This window comes from Aulonocara sp. 'chitande type north' Nkhata Bay, linkage group LG20, assembly GCF_057382095.1.
Source record: "Aulonocara sp. 'chitande type north' Nkhata Bay isolate Kocher_YH1m ecotype deep benthic linkage group LG20, A_spYH_male_GT1.1, whole genome shotgun sequence".
Lineage (NCBI taxonomy): Eukaryota > Metazoa > Chordata > Actinopteri > Cichliformes > Cichlidae > Aulonocara > Aulonocara sp. 'chitande type north' Nkhata Bay.
In genome coordinates this window covers 20169063-20190533 of record NC_141363.1, presented here as the reverse complement: position 1 = coordinate 20190533, position 21471 = coordinate 20169063, and the positions used below count along the sequence as shown (strand labels likewise).

The 21471-nt window shown below is 42.7% G+C and overlaps 1 protein-coding gene across 1 annotated transcript; it reads left to right on the top strand.

Annotated features, from left to right (window-relative positions):
* Nucleotides 1–3279: 3279 nt before the first annotated feature.
* On the top strand, nt 3280–20016 carry LOC147305494 (polymeric immunoglobulin receptor-like). The gene is made up of 4 exons (XM_086277916.1): nt 3280–3434; nt 4769–5104; nt 5762–5819; nt 19644–20016. Exons 1-4 carry the CDS (start codon nt 3395–3397, stop codon nt 19978–19980), a joined length of 771 nt encoding a protein of 256 aa, XP_086134042.1. The 5' UTR covers nt 3280–3394; the 3' UTR covers nt 19981–20016.
* The last annotated feature ends 1455 nt before the right edge of the window (nt 20017–21471 follow it).

Sequence of the window (21471 nt, the reverse complement as noted above, 5' to 3'; positions counted from 1 at the left end):
ATACTTCTGTCATAGATCCATAAGCATAGAGGGATCCAAACTTCAAGTACTGGTGTTTATTCAAACACATCAAAACAAACACAAGTGTTTATTTCCAAGTATAGGATTATTTGCAATCGCCATAATGACTATATGGGTTACTTGGTCTGCAGTGAACATGCTTCCTCTGCCCCCAGCATCTGGTCATCTAGCAATTCTGTAAAGTAACAATTTCAGTATTTTTACATCAATGGTATTGGTGTGTTTCTCATTGGCATACGGCAGTGCTACAAATCTTTGTGCGAAGTGACTGTACTCACCGATTCTCATTTCAAGATGTCCTTATGGTGCTTGCTACAGTGTAGCGGCTCGAGTTAGGCTGGACCCGTTGGCCAGCTACCCTCAGGGTCATTCCACGGTTGATTACATGGTCCACTATTGTAGCTCTGATGTCATCAGCAATTCTATTTCTTACTCTTCCTACCCTTCCTCTCCCCCCTCCTCATCTTCCTCTCCCCCCTCCTCGTCTTCCTCTTGCTCCTCCTTGTCCTTGTCGTCCTCTTCATCCTACTTCTTCCCCTCCACGTCCTCTTCCTCGGCCTCCTCTACTTCTCACTCTTCCTGCTCCCTCCATTGTACTCCGCACACACAGCTTACCTGTATTATAGTGCTTAGGCTGATTGCAAAGTGAACTAATTATCTAAAGAAGTTTTCACATGTGAAAGTGTGCCAGACAGTTGGCAAATTAGAGTTAATGATAGCCATACATGTGTATACTTTTGCTAGGAGTGTGTTGGAAATTTGGTAATTGAGTGTTGTGCAGTGAATTGTGCCTACAGTTTTGCAAAGTGTGTGTTACAAAATTGCAAACTGAGTGCAAAGCAGTTTTTGTGCTTTTAGTTTTGCAAACTCAGTGAGTGGTTTTGCTATAAGTCTGAATAGTTTTAGAGATTGTGCTACAGGAATCACAGTTAGGGTTTAAGCATTCAGAAAAAACTGTAAAGTATTAAAGCACCCATCAGTAAGACTTTAACACCAGATTTAGTCTGAAAAGGTGTTTATTAAGGTGTCCTGATGCATGCTCGATCATCCATGTAAGGATCTTCCAGAAAGTTGATTGTGTTCTTTGGGCTGTTGTGTTCTCAGTGGGGGAAACATGTTAGAATAGAATAGAATAGAATAGAATTCAACTTTATTGTCATTGCACATGCACAGGTACAGGGCAACGAAATGCAGTTTGCATCCATCCAGAAGTGCTTTAGTGATATAGATATATTACAATATATATTAGCAATAATATAGATATGTGAGTATATTACAGAAATGGGTCTATTATGGTATGTTATAATGTACACGGTATGAAGTATGTTGTGAATATTCTATAACTATAAGTATGTACAGGCTGTAGTGAGTACAAGCTATGTACAGGCTATGAACAGGATATAATATGAAAAACTATACAGAATATGAAATAAATAACTTTACAGAATCTGAGATATACAGCTATACAGAAATGGGAACTATGCAAGTTGTAAACAGTTGTAGGATTAAAGATTATCGAATGTACAGAATGATTATTTACACAGAGCTATACAGTAGTGCAGTTAAGATAAGTGAGGGTGTAGATAGTTTCTACAGAGGCTATATAAAGTGCTGGTGGTTGTGAGTGGTGGTTCAGTCCATGTTATTATTGTGTTTGAGGGTACAGTTGTCCATTGTGGGTGTGTGTATGTTCAGTCCATGAGTTTAACGTGGGTCAGATGTCAGGAGGCAGAGTTCAGGAGTCTGACAGCTGTGGGGAAGAAGCTGTTCCGGTACCTGGTGGTCTTAGTCCGGAGGCTCCTGTGGCGCCTCCCAGAGGGCAGGAGGGTGAAGAGTCCATGTGATGGGTGACTGGGGTCTTTGATGATGTCACTCAAAGTCTCTTCTTCAGTCTCAGCTGACTTCTCGGAGTGTTTAAAGATAAAATATGTTTCATAAAACTTTGATCTCATGAAAGTTTAAACTTGTCTGACCTTGAAGAAGAGGTCAAAGGTCAAAACTGATGTGATATTGGGAATCCCCTAATATCATTCACTATATGACTGTATGTTAATCAGTGTTGGGAAAGTTACTTTAAGTTAGTAACGTACTTACATTACTAGTTACTTCTATCAAAAGTAAATCAATTACTTCAAGTTACTCATTACTGTCAAAGTAACTAGTTACTAGGGAAAGTAACTTTGGTTTTACTCAGAATTCTCTTGTTAACGTGTTGCTTCTGTAACTGGATACCAGCCAGACTGCCAGTCTTCTAGCTTGCTTACTTGCCACAAGTGCACTGTGCCACCTACCAATAGAAAGGAAAAGATAATGTGCATGTTGTTCATCTGCTGGTCTCCTCTTTCTAGCGCAAATTGGGCGATAAACAAACAAGAGAGACGATCAGCTGATCATTGATCAGTTTCATGATTGAAGTAGAAACAGGAGAGAGGGGAGAGAATGAGAGAAGAAGAGGCAGCTGTGCAGCAAAGACAGAAAAAATCCAGCTTTGTGTCTTTTTCATTGTAGCTGAAGTCCGGGACAAACTGCATTTCTTTTCAGCTCAATACAAAACGCATAATATTTTCTCTGATAACGAGATGACTCCATTTTTAAGGAGCCATTGGCAACTCTACTAACTAACCTTATGAAAAAAAAGTTCACTATCAGTAACATCATAGCACCCACCCATGCTAGCTAGTACGCAGTACGAGTTATTGTAACTGACTGTAAAAAGTCAGCACAGCTAAAATAAACTCCACCTAAACTTGGTTTATATCTGACCCAGATAGACTGCAGGTCATAACTTCTTACCTGAAGTTCAGTTCACCTGACACTCGGACCGGCAGCCTCCTCGGGTCTCTCCTCCTGCCTCCCCTTTCCCTCATCCACCTGCTGGCTTCCACCACTTGCTAATGTTACTGAATCTGTGGAAGCTCCACAATAGCCACCGCGAGAAGTAACGAATAACAACTCTATCTAAATCTCAGTAATGATTAAGGAGTTCCTGATTTTGGCATAATAACTAGTTACCGTGCTCTTTACAACAATAATAACCTAGTTACTGTAACACGTTACTTAATGACGCGTTAGTCACTACACTGCATATGAGATTTCAATCTGAAAAAATGTCCAATAAAAGAATAGCTATCAAATGCTCACTCACTGCTTTGATGCAGCATTCATGTTTGTTTCCCTCTTCAGGCGCATGTTAAACTCAGACTGGTTAAATATGTTTTAACAGGAAGTTGCAACTGTTTCAGACAAATGAGGAGTGTAGAGGTGCTGTGGTGTTTGGAGGAGGGACTCCTTCAGTCAGAGAAGTGAGGCGTCACAAGTTCCTGGTTTCCAGTGAAGAAGAAGAGAGGCAGCAGTGAACCATCAGAGCCTCATCATGAAAGTCCGTCACACTCTGATCTGCTGCTTCTTCCTTTGTGAGTACATTCACTTGTTCTTTCTGTCACTCTCCTTCTTCAACATGTTTCTGTTGTTAAACATGATGATCAGAGTCAGCTATGAGTCACTTTCATGGACGCTTCTTCCATTCAAACTGCTTTTATTCATGATTTCATGGATGTGTTTGTGGCCAGTATGGACAGAAGAAACCATCACAGTGAGACATTCATGGACATGTTGCTGCTCACTTTGGCTTTAGGATTCGTCCTTTCAAAGATGGTTTCTTACAAGTGTTTGTTACGTCCTCAAAATAACCTGTAATATCAAAGTAAAAACTCCACCTGATACTTTCAGTTATTATTTGAAAATACAAACTTGTTGATCAAGTCAATGAATTTTTCTTTGAAAGACAAAAACACATTTTGTTGCTTTTACTGTTACATGTTCATGTTTCTTCACTGTGACTATTCACAGTTCACTCCCACAGTGCATATAGATTTGACAAAATGACATCACTTCCTGCAGACAAATATAAACCTGTGAGTGAAATCTGTCAGCATCTTCAAACCCAGAGTTGTGTGAAAAGTTATTTGCTAATTCTTCTTGTTTGTCCTGTTGGAGCTGAACAGAAATACGACTGCACAGAGTTTAAATGCTGGAATGAACTGAAATCATTCACATAAAGTAACTGACTCACATCAGCTGCTGAGTTTGGCTTCAGAGCTTTAAAATAGAGTCATAAATTACTCAATAACATGTCGTTCATTGCAAGTATTTGTTACGTCCTCAAAAAAAAAAAAAAAACGAAGTGTCTTGGCCAAGGACACAACGACTGAGACTGTCCAAGCCGGGGCTCGAACCAGCAACCTTCAGATTACAAGGTGAACTCCCAACTCTTGAGCCACGATCACCCACAGTAAAACAAAGTTACAACAAATAAAAACTTCATCACTGTTTTTGTTGTTGCTTCATGAACTTTGACACCAGCAGTACATTTAAACTAAATGATGACATCACTTCCTGTGGATGAAACACATGAAAAACTTGCATGTTGAGCTGTTGCTTCAATCTCTCAACATATAATTACTACAAGTACCACACAGAGGAGTTATGAGTCATTTACATGTTTTGTTTATCTTCATCTTTTATTGTCATTTTATTCATGCATAGGAAACATGTTCAGATATATTTTGAGTCGTGTCGACTGGAAGAAGATTTTCCACCACTTTAGACAACAAAATGTATTTGACATGAATCATTGTTGTTATTCAGACTTTAGTCTCAGTGTGTCTGTGTGTGAATGTTGTGATCAGACTGCAGCTTCTTACAGGAAGTACAAACAGTAACTGTTGATGGTTCATGTTTCCAACAGCTCTGCAGGAGGGAAACCCTGAAGTCACCGATGCTCAGATTCTTCACTATGGAGTCATTGGAGGAGATTTGAAAGCTGGATTCTCCTTTGAGTCTCCAGGAACATGGAAGATGTTCTGCAGAGAAGAATGTGAAGGAGAAAACATTCTCATTAATACAACTGATGTCAGAGCTCAAACAGGCAGATACAGCATTGAATATGAATGGACTGGTTCTCATGTTTTATCTGTGAGCATCTCAAAGCTGACTGAGTCTGACTCTGGACAGTACAGCTGTGGTTTGGGTGGATCTTCATCATCAGCTTCACTCACACAGTTTGTGATCGTTGTTGCTGAAGGTGAGTTTCTGTTTCAGCTGTGGAAATGTTTAGTTTCTGTTCCTGAAGCAAAGTTTGAGTTTCACTGACAGCTGCTGACGGTTTAAAGAAGCTGAAGTTTGTTCTTCTGTCAACTGTTGGTTACATTTGGACTCCTCTAAGTAACCGATGAACTGCAGCTGGGACACGAGTGTGTGTGAATATTAGTGAGTGTGTCAGCTGATAATGATGTGAATGAAATGTTGATGTCAGAAACAGACGCTGATGAATGAAAGAAGATTTCCTGATGTAACTTTGATTTTCTTTGATGAGTTTTTGCTTCTGTGTCGTCAGTTTGATCTTTCCAAGAGTTCCCCTCACAGCAAAATGGATTCTTCCTCAATGAATGTGTGAAAATCACATTCACAACACAAACGTCCATCCAGACTTTAAATGTACTTAAAACCATGAAGGGTTCACAGTTTAGAGTCTATACTTGTCATAAAAGCTGATTTTTCATGAATCCAATCAGTCTGATGATGAAGCCGTTTAAATCTCACTTAGTTCAACAGTTCCTCTGTCAGACTGGTTGAACTGGGCAGCTCCCAGTGTAACTGTGGATCAAACTGGAGTTATTGTGATCAGACTGCATCATCTTCAGCACTGATAGTAACTATTGATCGTTTGTCTCTTTAACAGCACTGCTGGATGGAAACGATGATCAGCTGAAACACTTTGATAAAGAAACTGGTGTTAAGTGACGGCTGTGTGCAAACAGGAATAGGACCCAAGGTGCAGACTCCAGAGACAAACTTAAACCGAAACAGCTTTAATATTGAACTCAAACATAACATAACTGGGAAAAACTCAAAATAAACTAACACCGGCGGACTGACAAAACACACAGCAAAATAAACGGTAGATCGCGACACGGACACAGAGAAACACAGGGCTTAAATACACAGAGGGAGCAATCAGGGAATGAGTAACAGGAGGGAAACACAGCTGGGACAAATCAGAACTGACGAGACCAAAGAAGCGTAAACTGAACACACTGAGATAAGACAGAGACCTTCAAATTAAGGCAAGGCAAGGCAAGGCAAATTTATTTGTATAGCACAATTCAACAACAAGGTGATTCAAAGTGCTTTACAGAGAAACAAAAACAAATAAAAAGCATGATTTAAAATTGATTAAAACAAGCAAACAAACAAACTAACTAAACACACACATTCATATTCACACCTGTTCGCGCGATCTGAACCCTTATCGTAAGGGGAGCTACCAGTCCTGTGGACGAGCTACTTTCTATTTTAAATTCCCTGAATTTAAAATACTCTCTAGACCCAGTTGGGGAGCTACCCAGAGCTCTAAACCCACTTGACAAACAAACAAACAAACAAAACAGTATATAAAATCAAAACAGATAAATCAAAACAGTAGATAAAATCAGTAAGTTTTGAAATTTAAGATAAAATCAGAACAGTAGATAAAATCAGTAGTTAATGTAAGTTTTGAAATTTAAGCTTAAAAGTGTGGATTTGGTGTTTTATTCAAATGCAGCTGAGAACAGGTGAGTCTTCAACCTGGATTTAAATAAACTGAGTGTTTCAGCTGATCTGAGGCTTTCTGGGAGTTTGTTCCAGATATAAGGAGCATAAAAGCTGAATGCAGCTTCTCCGTGTCTGGTTCTGACTCTGGGAACTGATAAAAGACCGGATCCAGATGACCTGAGGGATCTGGATGGTTCATACTGGGTCAGGAGGTCACTGATGTATTTTGGTCCTAAACCATTCAGAGCTTTATAGGCCAGCATCAGAACTTTAAAGTCTATCCTCTGACGGACTGGCAGCCAGTGTAAAGACCTCAGAGCTGGACTGATGTGGTCCACTTTTTTGGTCTTAGTGAGGACTCGAGCAGCAGCGTTCTGAATGAGCTGTAGTTGTCTGACTGATTTTTTAGGTAGACCTGTAAAGATGCTGTTACAGTAATCAAGCCTACTAAAGATGAATGCATGGACTAGTTTTTCCAGGTCCTGTTGAGACATCAGATCTTTTATCCTTGAAATATTCTTGAGGTGATAGTAAGCTGACTTTGTTATTGTCTTAATGTGTTTTTCTAAGTTTAGGTCTGCATCCATCACTACACCCAAATTTCTCGCCTGGTTTGTGGTTTTTAGATGTATAGATTGAAGTTCTCTGGTGACCTGTAATCGTTTTTCTTTGGCGCCAAAGACTATTACTTCAGTTTGTTTTTGTTTAGCTGGAGAAAATTGTGGCACAACCAGTCATTAATTTCCTCGATGCATTTACCAAGAGCCTGTACAGGGCCTTGGTCTCCTGGTGACATTGTGATATATATTTGTGTGTCATCTGCATAGCTGTGATAGTTTATTTTGTTGTTGTTTATAATCTGTGCCAGTGGGAGCATGTAAATGTTAAACAGAAGGGGTCCCAAGATGGAACCTTGGGGAACTCCACATGTGATACTTGTCTGCTCAGATGTGAAGTTACCTATTGATACAAAGTATTTCCTGTTTTCTACGTATGTTTTGAACCAGTTTAGTACAGTTACTGAAAGACCTGTCCAGTTCTCCAGTCGTTTGAGTAATATGTTGTGGTCAACTGTATCAAATGCTGCACTGAGATCCAGTAAAACTAGGACTGACATTTTTCCACTGTCTGTATTCAGACATATGTCATTAAACACTTTGGTCAGAGCGGTTTCAGTGCTGTGGTTCTGTCTAAAACCTGACTGGAAGGCATCGTAGCAATTATTCTGTTTTAAGAAGTAATTGAGCTGTTGAGAAACTGCTTTTTCAATGATCTTACTTAAAAACGGGAGATTTGAGATCGGCCTGTAGTTGTTCATTTGTGTCTTGTCAAGATTGTCCTTTTTCAGTATAGGTTTGATTACAGCAGTTTTTAGTGATTCTGGAAACACACCTGATAATAAAGAAAAGTTGACGATCTGTAACAGGTCTGACTCTAAAGTCTTTGAGACCTTTTTGAAAAAACTTGTTGGCAGGACATCTAAACAGCAGGAGGAGGAGTTCAGTTGACCTAAGATGTCCTCCAGGTCTTTGCTGTTAATAGGTTGAAACTGTTTGATGGTGTTTAAACAGTTTTTTGGTGGACACAGTACATATCCTGGATCTGCTGTTGATGTACCAATTGCTTGTCTAATTTTTTGGATTTTTTCTGTGAAGAATTTGGCAAAGTCATTGCAGGCCATGGTCGAATGAAGTTCAGCTGCCACTGACACAGGAGGGTTTGTTAGCCTGTCAACTGTAGAAAATAAGACCCGAGCATTATGGCTGTTTTTAGTGATGATGTCAGAGAAGTAGGACCTCCTTGCACTCCTCAGTTGTAAATTATAATTGTGAAGTTTCTCTTTATAAATGTCATAATGAACCTGGAGGTTTGTTTTTCTCCATCTGCGCTCAGCTTTCCTACACTCTCTTTTTTCATTTTTCACCAGTGTGGAGTTTCCCCAATCAGACCAGGAGTGACATGTTTAGCCGCATGTTCTCCTTAAATTGCTGGCTGTCTGAGTGGTGTCCCAGAAACGATGTGGGCTTCATAGATAATTGGCAAACCTTCTGGAGGAAACCTGGTCTTGTTAGGAGAGACGGCATCCATCCCACTTTGGATGGAGCAGCTCTCATTTCTAGAAATATGGACAAATTTATTAAACCCCCCAAAATATGACTATCCAGAGTTGGGACCAGGAAGCAGAGTTGCAGTCTTACACGCTTCTCTGCAGCTTCTCTCCTCCTGCTACCCCCCCAAAAACCCATCTCCATAGAGACTGTGTCAGCTTCCAAAAAGACAAAAAACAAACTAAAAACCAGCAACAAACAACTTAAACATAAACAATCACAAAGAAAGAACAATACAGTATCCACATCTGAACCAAAGAGTAAAACAGTGAAATGTGGATTATTAAATATTAGGTCTCTCTCCTCCAAGTCTCTGTTAGTACATGACTTAATAATTGATCAACAAATTGATTTACTCTGCCTTACAGAAACCTGGTTGCAGCAGGATGATTATGTTAGTTTAAATGAATCAACACCCCCGAGTCATTCTAACTACCAGAAACCTCGAAGCACAGGCCGAGGGGGAGGTGTGGCAGCAATTTTTCACACCAGCCTATTAATTAATGAAAGACCAAGACAGACTTTTAATTCATTTGAAAGCCTGATGCTTAACATTGTCCACCCCAGCTGTGAAACTCAGAAACCAGTCTTACTTGTTATCATCTATCGTCCACCTGGGCCTTACACAGAGTTTCTGTCTGATTTCTCAGAGTTTTTATCTGATTTAGTTCTGAGCTCAGATAAAATAATTATTGTGGGTGATTTTAACATCCATGTAGATGCTAAAAATGACAGCCTCAACATGGCATTTAATCTGTTATTAGACTCAATTGGTTTCTCTCAAAATGTAAAAGAACCCACCCACCACTTTAATCACACTCTAGATCTTGTTTTAACATATGGCATAGAAACTGAACATTTAACAGTGTTTCCTGAAAACCCTCTCCTGTCTGATCATTTCCTGATAACATTTACTTTTACAATAATTGATTACACAGCGGTGAAGAGTAGACTTTATCAAAGTAGATGTCTTTCTGAAAGCACTGTAACTAAGTTTAAGAATATAATCCACCCACTGTTATCATCTCCAATGCCCTGTACCAACACAGAGCAAAGCAGCTATCTGAACGCTACCCCAACAGAGGTCGATTATCTTGTTAATAATTTCACCTCCTCACTACGTACGACTCTGGATACTGTAGCTCCTGTGAAAACTAAGGCCTCAAATCAGAAGTACCTGACTCCGTGGTATAATTCTGAAACACGTACCCTAAAGCAGATGACTCGTAATCTGGAGAGGAAATGGCGTGTCACAAATCTAGAGGATCATCATTTAGCCTGGAGAAATAGTTTGCTGCTTTATAAGAAAGCCCTCCGCAAAGCCAGAACATCTTACTATTCATCACTGATTGAAGAAAATAAGAACAACCCCAGGTTTCTCTTCAGCACTGTAGCCAGGCTGACAAAAAGTCAGAGCTCTTTTGAGCCAACCATCCCTTTAACGTTAACTAGTAATGACTTCATGAACTTCTTCACAAATAAAATTTTTATCATTAGAGAAAAAATTACCAATAATCATCCCACAGATGTAATATTATCTACAGCTACTCTTAGTACCATTGATATTAAGTTAGACTCTTTTTCTCCAATTGATCTTTCTGAGTTAACTTCAATAATTACTTCCTCCAAACCATCAACGTGTCTTTTAGACCCCATTCCTACAAAACTGCTCAAAGAAGTCCTGCCATTAATTAATTCTTCGATCTTAAATATGATCAACCTATCTCTAATAATCGGCTATGTACCACAGGCCTTCAAGCTGACTGTAGTTAAACCTTTACTCAAAAAGCCATCTCTAGACCCAGCAGTCTTAGCTAATTATAGGCCAATCTCCAACCTTCCTTTCATATCAAAAATCCTTGAAAGAGTAGTTGTCAAACAGCTAACAGATCATCTGCAGAGGAATGGTTTATTTGAAGAGTTTCAGTCAGGTTTCAGAGCTCAGCACAGCACAGAAACAGCTTTAGTGAAGGTTACAAATGATCTTCTTATGGCCTCTGACAGTGGACTCATCTCTGTGCTTGTCCTGCTAGACCTCAGTGCAGCGTTCGATACTGTCGACCATAATATCCTATTAGAGCGATTAGAACATGCTGTAGGTATTACAGGTACTGCGCTGCAGTGGTTTGTATCATATCTATCTAATAGACTCCAGTTTGTACATGTAAATGGAGAGTCCTCTTCACACACTGAGGTTAATTATGGAGTTCCACAGGGTTCAGTGCTAGGACCAATTCTGTTTACATTATACATGCTTCCCTTAGGCAGTATCATTAGAAGACATAGCATACATTTTCACTGCTATGCAGATGACACCCAGCTCTATCTGTCCATGAAGCCAGATAACACACACCAATTAGTTAAACTGCAGGAATGTCTTGAAGACATAAAGACCTGGATGGCCGCTAACTTTCTGCTTCTTAATTCAGATAAAACTGAGGTTATTGTACTCGGCCCTGAAAATCTTAGAAATATGGTATCTAATCAGATTCTTACTCTGGATGGCATTACCTTGGCCCCCAGTAACGCGGTGAGGAACCTTGGAGTCATTTTTGACCAGGACATGTCCTTCAACGCACATATTAAACAAATATGTAAGACTGCTTTCTTCCATTTGCGCAACATCTCTAAAATTAGAAATATCCTGTCTCAGAGTGACGCTGAAAAACTAGTTCATGCATTTATTACTTCCAGGCTGGACTACTGTAATTCATTATTATCAGGATGTCCAAAAAACTCACTGAAAAGCCTTCAGCTAATCCAAAATGCTGCAGCAAGAGTCCTGACAGGGACTAGAAAGAGAGAGCATATTTCTCCTGTTTTGGCTTCCCTTCATTGGCTTCCTGTTAAATCCAGAATTGAATTCAAAATCCTGCTCCTCACATACAAGGTCTTAAATAATCAGGCCCCATCTTATCTTAATGACCTTGTAGTACCATATCACCCTATTAGAGCGCTCCGCTCTCGCTCTGCAGGCCTACTTGTTGTTCCTAGAGTATTTAAAAGTAGAATGGGAGGGAGAGCCTTCAGTTTTCAGGCCCCTCTTCTGTGGAACCAGCTTCCAGTTTGGATTCGGGAAACAGACACTATCTCTACTTTTAAGATTAGGCTTAAAACTTTCCTTTTTTCTAAAGCATATAGTTAGGGCTGGACCAGGTGACCCTGAATCCTCCCTTTGTTATGCTGCAATAGATGTAGGCTGCCGGGGGATTCCCATGATGCATTGAGTTTTTCCTTTCCAGTCACCTTTCTCACTCACTATGTATTAATAGACCTCTCTGCATTGAATCATATCTGTTATTAACCTCTGTCTCTCTTCCACAGCATGTCTTTATCCTGTCTTCCTTCTCTCACCCCAACCGGTCGCAGCAGATGGCCGCCCCTCCCTGAGCCTGGTTCTGCCGGAGGTTTCTTCCTGTTAAAAGGGAGTTTTTCCTTCCCACTGTCGCCAAAGTGCTTGCTCATAGGGGGTCATATGATTGTTGGGTTTTTCTCTGTATCTATGAAGCGCCTTGAGGCGACTTTTGTTGTGATTTGGCGCTATATAAATAAAATTGAATTGAATTGAATTGAATTGAGACTTTTTCCTTCCAGAGATAACCTTCACCTTAATGGGAGCAATAGTGTCCATTACATTTAACATGTTAGCATTGAAGCTATTGACGAGCTCATTGACTGACCCTCTGGGCAGGTCAGGTGTTAATGGGAAGACCTGGTTAAAAATTGCACTACTGTGTTCAGTTATACACCGTTTTGTGATCACTGTTGTTTTTTTTTTTTGTTTTTTTTTGTTTTTTTTTTTTTAAATGACATCAGAAACAGCAGTATGCGACATTACGTGATGGCAGAGCTTCAGTTCATCCTTTGTCATTTTTTTTTTTTTTTTTTTTTTTTTTTTAATAAATAGGACAGGGGGAATGAATGAGAGAGAGAGGGGGAGAGAAAGAAAGAAAACCAAAGGGGAGAAGAGACGGTGAGAAGGGGGGGGAAGAAAGACAAAAAAAAAAAAAAAAACTCCTGGGTCACCTGTATGGAGAAAAAACAAACAAACAAACAAACAAACAAACAGAGGAGACAGCAAACAACAAAGAGCAACATAATAATAGAGAAAACAAAGCACCATCACAATAAACTAGCTAGTCATAGATATCAGTATTTACTAAGTAATAAACGATATTGTGCAGCACGCAAGATAGACAGCGCACAGTGTGCTTTGAGGCAGCAGCCAAGAAAGCTTTAGTCCGCGTCTGTGAATACCCGTGTGTGCATACCTGTGTGCACACCTGTGTGGATCAGCATGCTTGCATTCCAAAGGTTTCTCCATGTAATGATCTGCTAGGGAGTGTGGGGGGGCCACTGTTGTTGATATATTTGTGTGGGCTGAGATTTTACTTTCAAAGAAAACACAGTAATGATCAGACAGGCCCACATCAGACACAGTAACCTTTGAAATGCTCAGGCCCTTGGAGATCAGTAGGTCAAGAGTGTGTCCTCTATTATGTGTGGCCTCTGTTACATGCTGAGTCAGCCCAAAGTTGCCCAGAATGTTACTCAGGTCTTTAGTCCCTTTGTCCTGAGGGTTGTCCACATGGATGTTAAAATCCCCAACAATAATTACACAGTCAAAATCAACACAGATCACAGACAGCAGTTCACTGAGGTCATTAAAAAAGTCTGTGCAGTATTTGGGAGGCCTGTAAACATTAAGAAACACAACTTTGGATGGGGCCTTCAGCTGTAAAGCCACATATTCAAAAGACTGAAAAATTCCAGGAGATAGCTGCTTACATTGAAATGATTCATTAAATAAGACAGCAACCCCTCCTCCTCTCCTGCTCACCCTGGCCTCACTGATAAAACTGTAGTTAGGAGGGGTCGTCTCGATGAGAACAGCTCCACTGTTACTTTGGTCCAACCAAGTTTCAGTTAAAAACATAAAATCAAGGCTGTGCTCAGTGATTAAATCATTAATTAAAAATGTTTTCCCAGCTAAAGATCTAACGTTTAATAAAGCCAACTTAAGTGTTTTAGAGGTATTACTTGTCCCCTCGTGTTTGGGAGCAGTCTGTGGCACACAAGGTATGTTTACTATGTTTAAAGATCTTTTAGAGTGCAGCTCTCTGTGTTTTGACCAGGCCACATGTCTCCTGTCACCTAAAAGTACAGAAATTTTAAAACCTTCTAGTAAACAGGGTCCCAGCTTCTCCTGGGAAAAGTCACCACTGCCATAATCCTCACAGCCCGGACCCTTCACACATCACACATCAGACTGCGGAGACAGAGCATGAAGGTGGTAAGGAGGAACTAAGGGGGGCGAGGCTGGGCAATGTGACTTCGATTGCTCTGTTGAGGGTGGGGCTCGATGGCGAACCTTTGGCCGCTCTGGTGGGGGGCTTTATGGGGGACAATAAGGGATTGGGCCGGGGGGTAGATCTGAGCCCAGCATTGACCCGCTCCATCATCTCCTCAGTGAATTTCAGGTGTGGGGAGGAGGGAGAAAGGGAGGGGGAGGAGGGTGATGGGGGTGATGGCCTGTCAGGGGTTTGGGGGACTGGGGAAGATCGTGGTCCCTGGTCCTGGTCCTGGTCGTTGGTGTTGTTGAGAGAGTTGGAGGCAAATAGGGACCCCTCTTCTTGCCTCAGATGTCTCTCCTTTCTGAGGCTCTTCCCAGGTGGGGGCAAATGGAGCTCCTCCTCAAGGTTTCTGCTGGGCTTTGTCTGTTCTTGGAGTACTGTTTGTTCCTCTTTATGAGATAACTCCTCGTTTATCTCAGCCTTGGCACCAAGCACAGATGGATGACGTATGGAATAAAACAAGTTGGAGGTGAACAGTTTCACCCCTGACTTGTTAAAATTAAATCCATTTGCTTTAAACAGATGCCTGCGTTCCCAAAAAATATTAAAGTTGTTGATAAAATGCACTGAGTGGTCAGTACATGCTGATATAAGCCATTTATTCAGTGCAAACAACCTGCTGAATCTCTCGTCTCCTCCTCTGACCGGCGGTACAGGTCCACTGATGAATACAGCTGCATTCAGAGAGTTTACAGTATTTAATAATCCAGTAAAGTCCCGTTTCAGAACCTCCGACTGTTGTTTGGACACATCGTTTGACCCTGTATGCAGAACAATGTTTGTCACAGTTGGATATTCATCTGCAATTTGAAGAATTCTCTCCTTCAGGTTGTTGACCATATCGTTAGGAAAGCAGAGGACTTTAGTGTTCTTACCGCACATCCTTTGTACATCCTTTACGGCAGAGTCACCCACAATCAGAGTTTCAGGCCTAGCCTTTAGCTTTCCCTGTGGCCTTTCACTTTTATTTTCAGACCTTACTTCGCTGCTTTTAGATGGATGGTTGTCCGATATAGATCCAGGGTCCTTTGATAGTGGAGCAAATCTGTTCTGCAGTTTCACATTCAGTTGTTTTGGAGGTTTGTTGTTAACCTTCCTATTCGCGGTTGTCCAGTCCTGTTTCCTCCCGTATACAGGGGTAGAAGAGCTTCTCTGTCTCGTAGGAAGTGAAGGCCAGTCGGTTTCAGAGATTTCAGCTCGCTGTGCCCTGCCTGTGATACGTCCTCCCCCTTCCAGGAGACATGATTTATGTCTTGGTTTTGCACCAAGACAGTCCAAGGAGGGATTATCACTTGAGGATTTATAATAATGCACAGAGTCTACTTTCTTGGTCATGTTATCTGTGCTCCTTAGCAGTGTACTAGCTTGCTCATCGCCATTGTTTTGAATCAAAGGCAAGGTTGTTTCATTTCCACACAGTCCATTTACCTCCACGTTTACTTCTAAGCGATGAATTTTTGTCTCCAGTACTGCAATCTTCTGCAGGAGGCTGTGGTAGTCATCTGTGGAGAGGGAAGGCATCTTGTTGCTAGTTAGCCTAGCGGTTAGCACCTTTCCAGGCTATTGTGGTGCCCAGATGCTGTAATCAGGCTTCAGCTGTGTCTAGGCCACAGACACACGGAGCGCTGAGGATAAGGTAACTATAAAAATGTTGCCGTTTCTGTTAAGAACACTTTAGTCCTAATGATCTATAAGTGTCCAGAAGCTATCGCAGGTAAGCTCATACAGGAAAAAAGGGAATAAATCAGCATAAAAATCAATAAAAATCAATAAAAGAAGCAAAGCATTTAAGGAGCAAAGAGATGAAGCGTCCACACTCGCAAAAGGGGAGGAGCCCTTAAAACAGGAAACACATAACACAGACTGAACAAATACACAGACTCACATGCAGGCACTACAGAGGGAACAGAGACGTGGGACCAGGGCAGACACAAACACTGACTGGACACGGGGATATAGGAACTAAGGATACACAGAGACGCGAACTAGACAAGGGGATACAGGTGACAGGGGAGACAGAACAACTAGAGAAGACAGACATAAACCATAAGACAGAACTCAAAGAAACCAAAGACTAGAAAGTATAAATAATATAATAAGATAAGATAAGATAAGATAAGATAACCTTTATTAGTCCCACACGTGGGAAATTTGTTTTGTCACAGCAGGAAGTGGACAGTGCAAGAGTTATGAGGCAAAAATTAGAATACAATAAGAATAAATACAGTACACAACTGTACAGAATAGAATAAAATAATATACTATATACAGTAGAATAAAATAAAATAAATATACAATAAGATAAAAATAGAATACAAATACAAATACTATATACAACTGAGTAAAAATACAACGATGACAGAAAGGATTATTGCACTTAGTATTATTGCATATGTGTGGATGTGTGTGCTTGATCAGTTAAAATCTTTATTATGGAGTCTGACAGCAGTGGGGAGGAAAGACCTGCGAAATCTCTCCGTCCCACACCGTGGGTGCCGCAGTCTCCCACTGAAGGAGCTGCTCAGTGCTGTCACAGTCTGCTGCATGGGGTGGGAGATGTTGTCCATCAGGGATGACAGCTTAGCCGCCGTTCTCCTGTCACTCACCACCTCCACTGGGTCCAGAGGGCATCCTAGAACAGAGCTGGCCCTTCGGATCACCCTGTTCAGTCTCTTCCTGTCCCCAGCAGAGATGCTGCCGCCCCAGCAGACCACGCCATAAAAGATAGCAGAAGCCACAACAGAGTCATAGAAGGTCTTCAGGAGTGGGCCCTCCACTCCAAACGACCTGAGTCTCCGCAGCAGGTACAGCCTGCTCTGCCCTTTCCTGTAGAGGGCGTCTGAGTTATGAGTCCAGTCCAGTCTATTGTTCAGATGAACACCAAGGTACCTGTAGCTGTCCACAGCCTCAATGTCCATACCCTGGATGTTCAGTGGTTGCAGTGGAGAATGCTTGTGCCTGCGGAAGTCTACCACCAGTTCCTTGGTTTTACTGGCGTTGATCTGGAGGTAGTTCAGCTGGCACCAGTCCACAAAGTCTTGGGTCAGACCTCTGTACTCCTTGTCGTCCCCATCAGTGATGAGGCCGACTATTGCAGAGTCATCAGAGAACTTCTGCAGGAAGCACTGGGTGGAATTGTGGGAGAAGTCTGCAGTGTAGATGGTGAAGAGGAACGGAGCCAGAACCGTTCCCTGTGGGGCCCCCGTACTGCAGACGACCCTGTCCGACACACAGCCCTGAGTCCTCACATACTGTGGTCGGTCGGTGAGGTAGTCCAGGATCCAGGTAGTGAGGTGATGGTCCACTCCAGAGTTCACCAGCTTGTCCTTTAGAACCGAGGGAAGAATGGTGTTGAAGGCACTGGAGAAATCAAAGAACATGATTCTCACAGTGCTTCCAGCGGTCTCCAGGTGAGCGAGGGAACGATGTAGGAGGTGAATGACGGCATCATCCGCTCCAATGCCAGGCTGGTAGGCAAACTGAAGTGGGTCCAGTGATGAGCTTATTAGGCGCCGAAGCTGAGCCAGGACCAACCGCTCCAGGGTCTTCATCAGGTGGGATGTCAGAGCCACCGGCCTGTAGCTGTTGAGGTCCTTGGGGCGTGAAGTCTTTGGCACTGGTACAACACAGGAGGTTTTCCAGAGCTGTGGGACTCTTCCCAACCTCAGGCTCAGGTTGAAGAGGTGCTCCATCACCCCACACAGTTGGTCCGCGCAGGACCTGACGACCCTCGAGCTGATGCCATCTGGGCCCGCTGCCTTCTTGCCATTAATCCTCCTCAGTTCCCTCCTAACCTGGGTGGTTGAGAGAGACAGGCTGGAGCCTTGTGTTGAGTGTGTATTGGATGCTGTTGTTGGGGGTGGGGGGGAGTGAGCAGGGTGAATAGAGGAGGTGTGAAGTGTCAGAGGTGGAACAGCAGCAGTGGGGGTGGGTGAGTCTGCAGCCGATGTTGCAGACTGCCTCATGGCTGAGTCAAATCTGTTGAAGAAATGATTCAGTTCATTTGCCCATCTCACATCCCTCCCAGGCAGAGAGTTCTGCTGTTTGTGGCCCGAGATGGTTCTGAGGCCTCTCCAGACTTCACCAACGTTGTTTTGTTGAAGCTGGTTCTCCATCTTCTGCCTGTAGCTGTCCTTCCCATTCCTTATCAGTCCCCTCAGCTCTCTCTGCACCCTTTTCAACTCCTCTTTGTCTCTGGATTTGAAGGCCCTCCTCTTCTGCTTGAGGACGGTTTTAATTTCTGGGGTAATCCAAGGTTTGTTGTTGGAGAAACACCGCACAGTCCTGGTAGGTACAGTGTTATCCACACAGAAATTAATATAGTCAGTAATGCATGTAGTAAGGCTGTCGATGTCCTCACCGTGGTCATCACAAATCACCTCCCACACAGTCGACTCAAAACAATCCTTAAGAGCCTCCTCGCTCTCCTCTGACCATCTCTGTACTGTGCGGGTGGCTGGTGGCTCCCTGCGCACTAAGGGCTCATACACAGGGACAAGGTGCACCAGGTTGTGATCAGATCTGCCCAGGGGAGGGAGAGGTGATGAACTGTATGCCTCTTCTGCATTGGCATACAGTAAGTCCAGTGTTTTATTGACTCTGGTTGGGCAGGTCACATACTGGGTGAAGGTGGGCAGTGTGGAGTCCAGTGAGGCATGATTGAAGTCCCCTGATATTATGAGAAGGGCTCTCGGAGATTGTGTTTGCAGTCTGCTGACCACAGAGTGGAGAGAGTCACAGGCTGCATCCGCGTTGGCCGAGGGGGGGACATACGCTGTTATCGCGATAACATGCGAGAACTCCCGGGGCAGGTAGTACGGACGCATGCTAACGGCTAACAGCTCAATGTCTCTGCTGCAGAGTTGTTCTTTCACAGTGATGTGCCCAGGGTTACACCATCTGTCGTTCACAAAAACTGCCAGTCCCCCTCCTTTCCTCTTACCGCTGTCTCTGGTCCTGTCCGCTCGCAGCAGCTGGAATCCCGGTAGTGTCACGCTTGTGTCCGGAGTTAGCGATGTTAGCCACGACTCCGTTAGCATCATGATGCTACATTGCCGGTACTCCCTCTGTGACCAGGTTAGCGACATGAGCTCATCCATCTTATTGGGCAAAGATCTTACGTTTCCAATAATTACAGAAGGAAGAGATGGTCGATAACGTCTCCTTCTCGGGCGACGGCGCTCCTTCCCAGCACGACACCCCCGTCTTTTCCTCCTCAGCTCGCTGGGAATATCGGGTCTGTCCGCCGGCAGTACCGCTGCAGGACTCAGCGCTAACAGCTGATCCTTACTGTAAACAAAGGATCTCTGCTCTGGGTCCCCAGACACGGGTGAAAAAAGTAGAAATAAACTGAGAAAAACGACTAGCACAAAACGGTAGAACATGGTTGCAGAGTCTAATTACTAATACGTTAGTTATAAAAAAATTACGAGAAAAAAGATAAGAAAGAAAGAAACTCAGAATGAGCAGAGCTGCTGTAACAGGCTGCCGCACACGGGGGGCGCCGGAAGTATTAATAAACTCAAAAACCCTGGATCAACGACCCAGGCATCCTAACAACTGGAAGCTCTCTCACAGTTGGATGTTCCTTTAAACACTCTGGAGACAGAGCGTTCTTCTGCAGAGGAGAATGTGGAAGAGAAAACACTCTTGTTCTTACACTTGATAACAGAGCTCAGAGAGGCAGATACAACATTGAATATGCTTCAGGAGTTCTGTATGTGAGCATCACACAGCTGACCAAGTCTGACTCAGGACGGTACAGATGTTTGTCTCTGTTTCAGGACGTCCACTACGAGAACTGTACTCCAGGTTCTACACGTGAAGACTCGACCTACCAGAGCCTCGATCCAGCCGGCAGGGACCAGGACCAGACCTACTCTACACTCACACATCACACATGAGACTCTCTGGATTCACACCTGGGTTTGTTTCAGTGCCTCAGGTTTAAAGTATGAACACAAACCCTGAAAACTGTAAATATTGACTCACTTTGGAGTCAGCTCCAAGTGGCTGTTAGAGGAACTGCAGCTGCCGTGACACCGTCACCTGGAGGAGTTTTAGTTTAGAACTCCTGTTATCAGATACATGGATATAAAGTCTTTACTTTTTATGTGTCTTTATGCAATACACGTGGATTCTGTCAACTCAGTATTAATATTCAAGTCAAGCCAGCTTCATTTGAACAGCACATTTTAAAAATAATTACTCCATTACTAAAATAATCAATAGCTGCAGCCCTACAGCTGTCCCCACCTGAGGAACTGGCGCGGGTGCAGGCCGGGCCCCGGTCGCTCTCACCCCGGGAACAGGGATGGGTGAAGGAGCAGGTTCAGGAGAAGCCCCAGGAACTGGAGGATAGACTGTGCTGGGGTGAAGCTGCAGAACAGGAGGGCCAATCTGAGCCATACTTGGGAGTGATAACTGCTATTAACAGCCATTGGATAGAGTGATAACCATGGTGGGTCTAGTCAGTATAATCAGCAGTAAATGAGTGTGTGGGTGAAGAAATGCTGCACACAGTGCTGTTTGATTCAAGAACCCAAAGCAAAACTCAAAAAGTGTCTCAGGGAGGGGAACCAGCCAGATGTTGTCAGTGTCACTGGTGGAAATCCAGCTGCACTAACCCTCCAGTACATGAGACCTGCCACACAAACAGGCCTACAGAAAGACAGGGTGGAGTGATTCAGCACACAGTACACAGGCGGCTGCTGGCTGCAGACAGGCTCATTACATACAGAGACGTTCTCTTCACACTGATGCAAATAAAAGAAATTATATGACAGATTTTACAGATGTATTTAGCAGTCAGTCAGCACTTTGAGGTTTTTGATTCCATAATAGTTGTTGTGAAATCAGAGTAAGAACAGTGGGCTGGACCTGTCTGGGAACTTTGTCTCACACTGAGAAAGAGCTCCATCGTCATACATTAGTCTGAAGGTAACAATGTTGAGAAATGCGAGAGCTTGTAGAATATTTCGAATGAGTTTGATTTGTTCCTTCATCCTGTTGATTTATAAAATTCATAACATGTGTGCTTAAACAACATTAAACTGTAGGTCTCCTGTCATGATCAGTTCAGTTATAATCATACTGAAATAGGATTGAAACGTTTTTTTACCATGAAACATGAACCTGGGACAGTTGCCTACAAACACCAAGCAGGTAGTCCTCTGATTACATCAAACAGGAAACAGGCCGTCTGCTTTTAGGGAAAGAAAATCCGAGCGCACAAACAACAGGAGGCGTTCATTTCTAGAGGCAGTCGTAACTTAAACACTTTTCAGTGTATCTGTATTTTTAGCATGATTCAGATAACCTGGTCACAATTTGCTGGCTCCTAATTATGGCCAGTTCAATAAGTTGAGACAAATTGTTCAAGATTAGACAGTCCA

What these genes read in the sequence shown, in the direction of transcription:
- LOC147305494 (XM_086277916.1), top strand. Translation starts at nt 3,395, where the DNA reads ATGAAAGTCCGTCACACTCTGATCTGCTGCTTCTTCCTTT. An exon ending in GATCTGCTGCTTCTTCCTTT is followed by an intron (nt 3,435 to 4,768) that starts GTGAGTACATTC and finishes TGTTTCCAACAG; the next exon opens with CTCTGCAGGAGGGAAACCCT. An exon ending in GATAAAGAAACTGGTGTTAA is followed by an intron (nt 5,820 to 19,643) that starts GTGACGGCTGTG and finishes AACAACTGGAAG; the next exon opens with CTCTCTCACAGTTGGATGTT.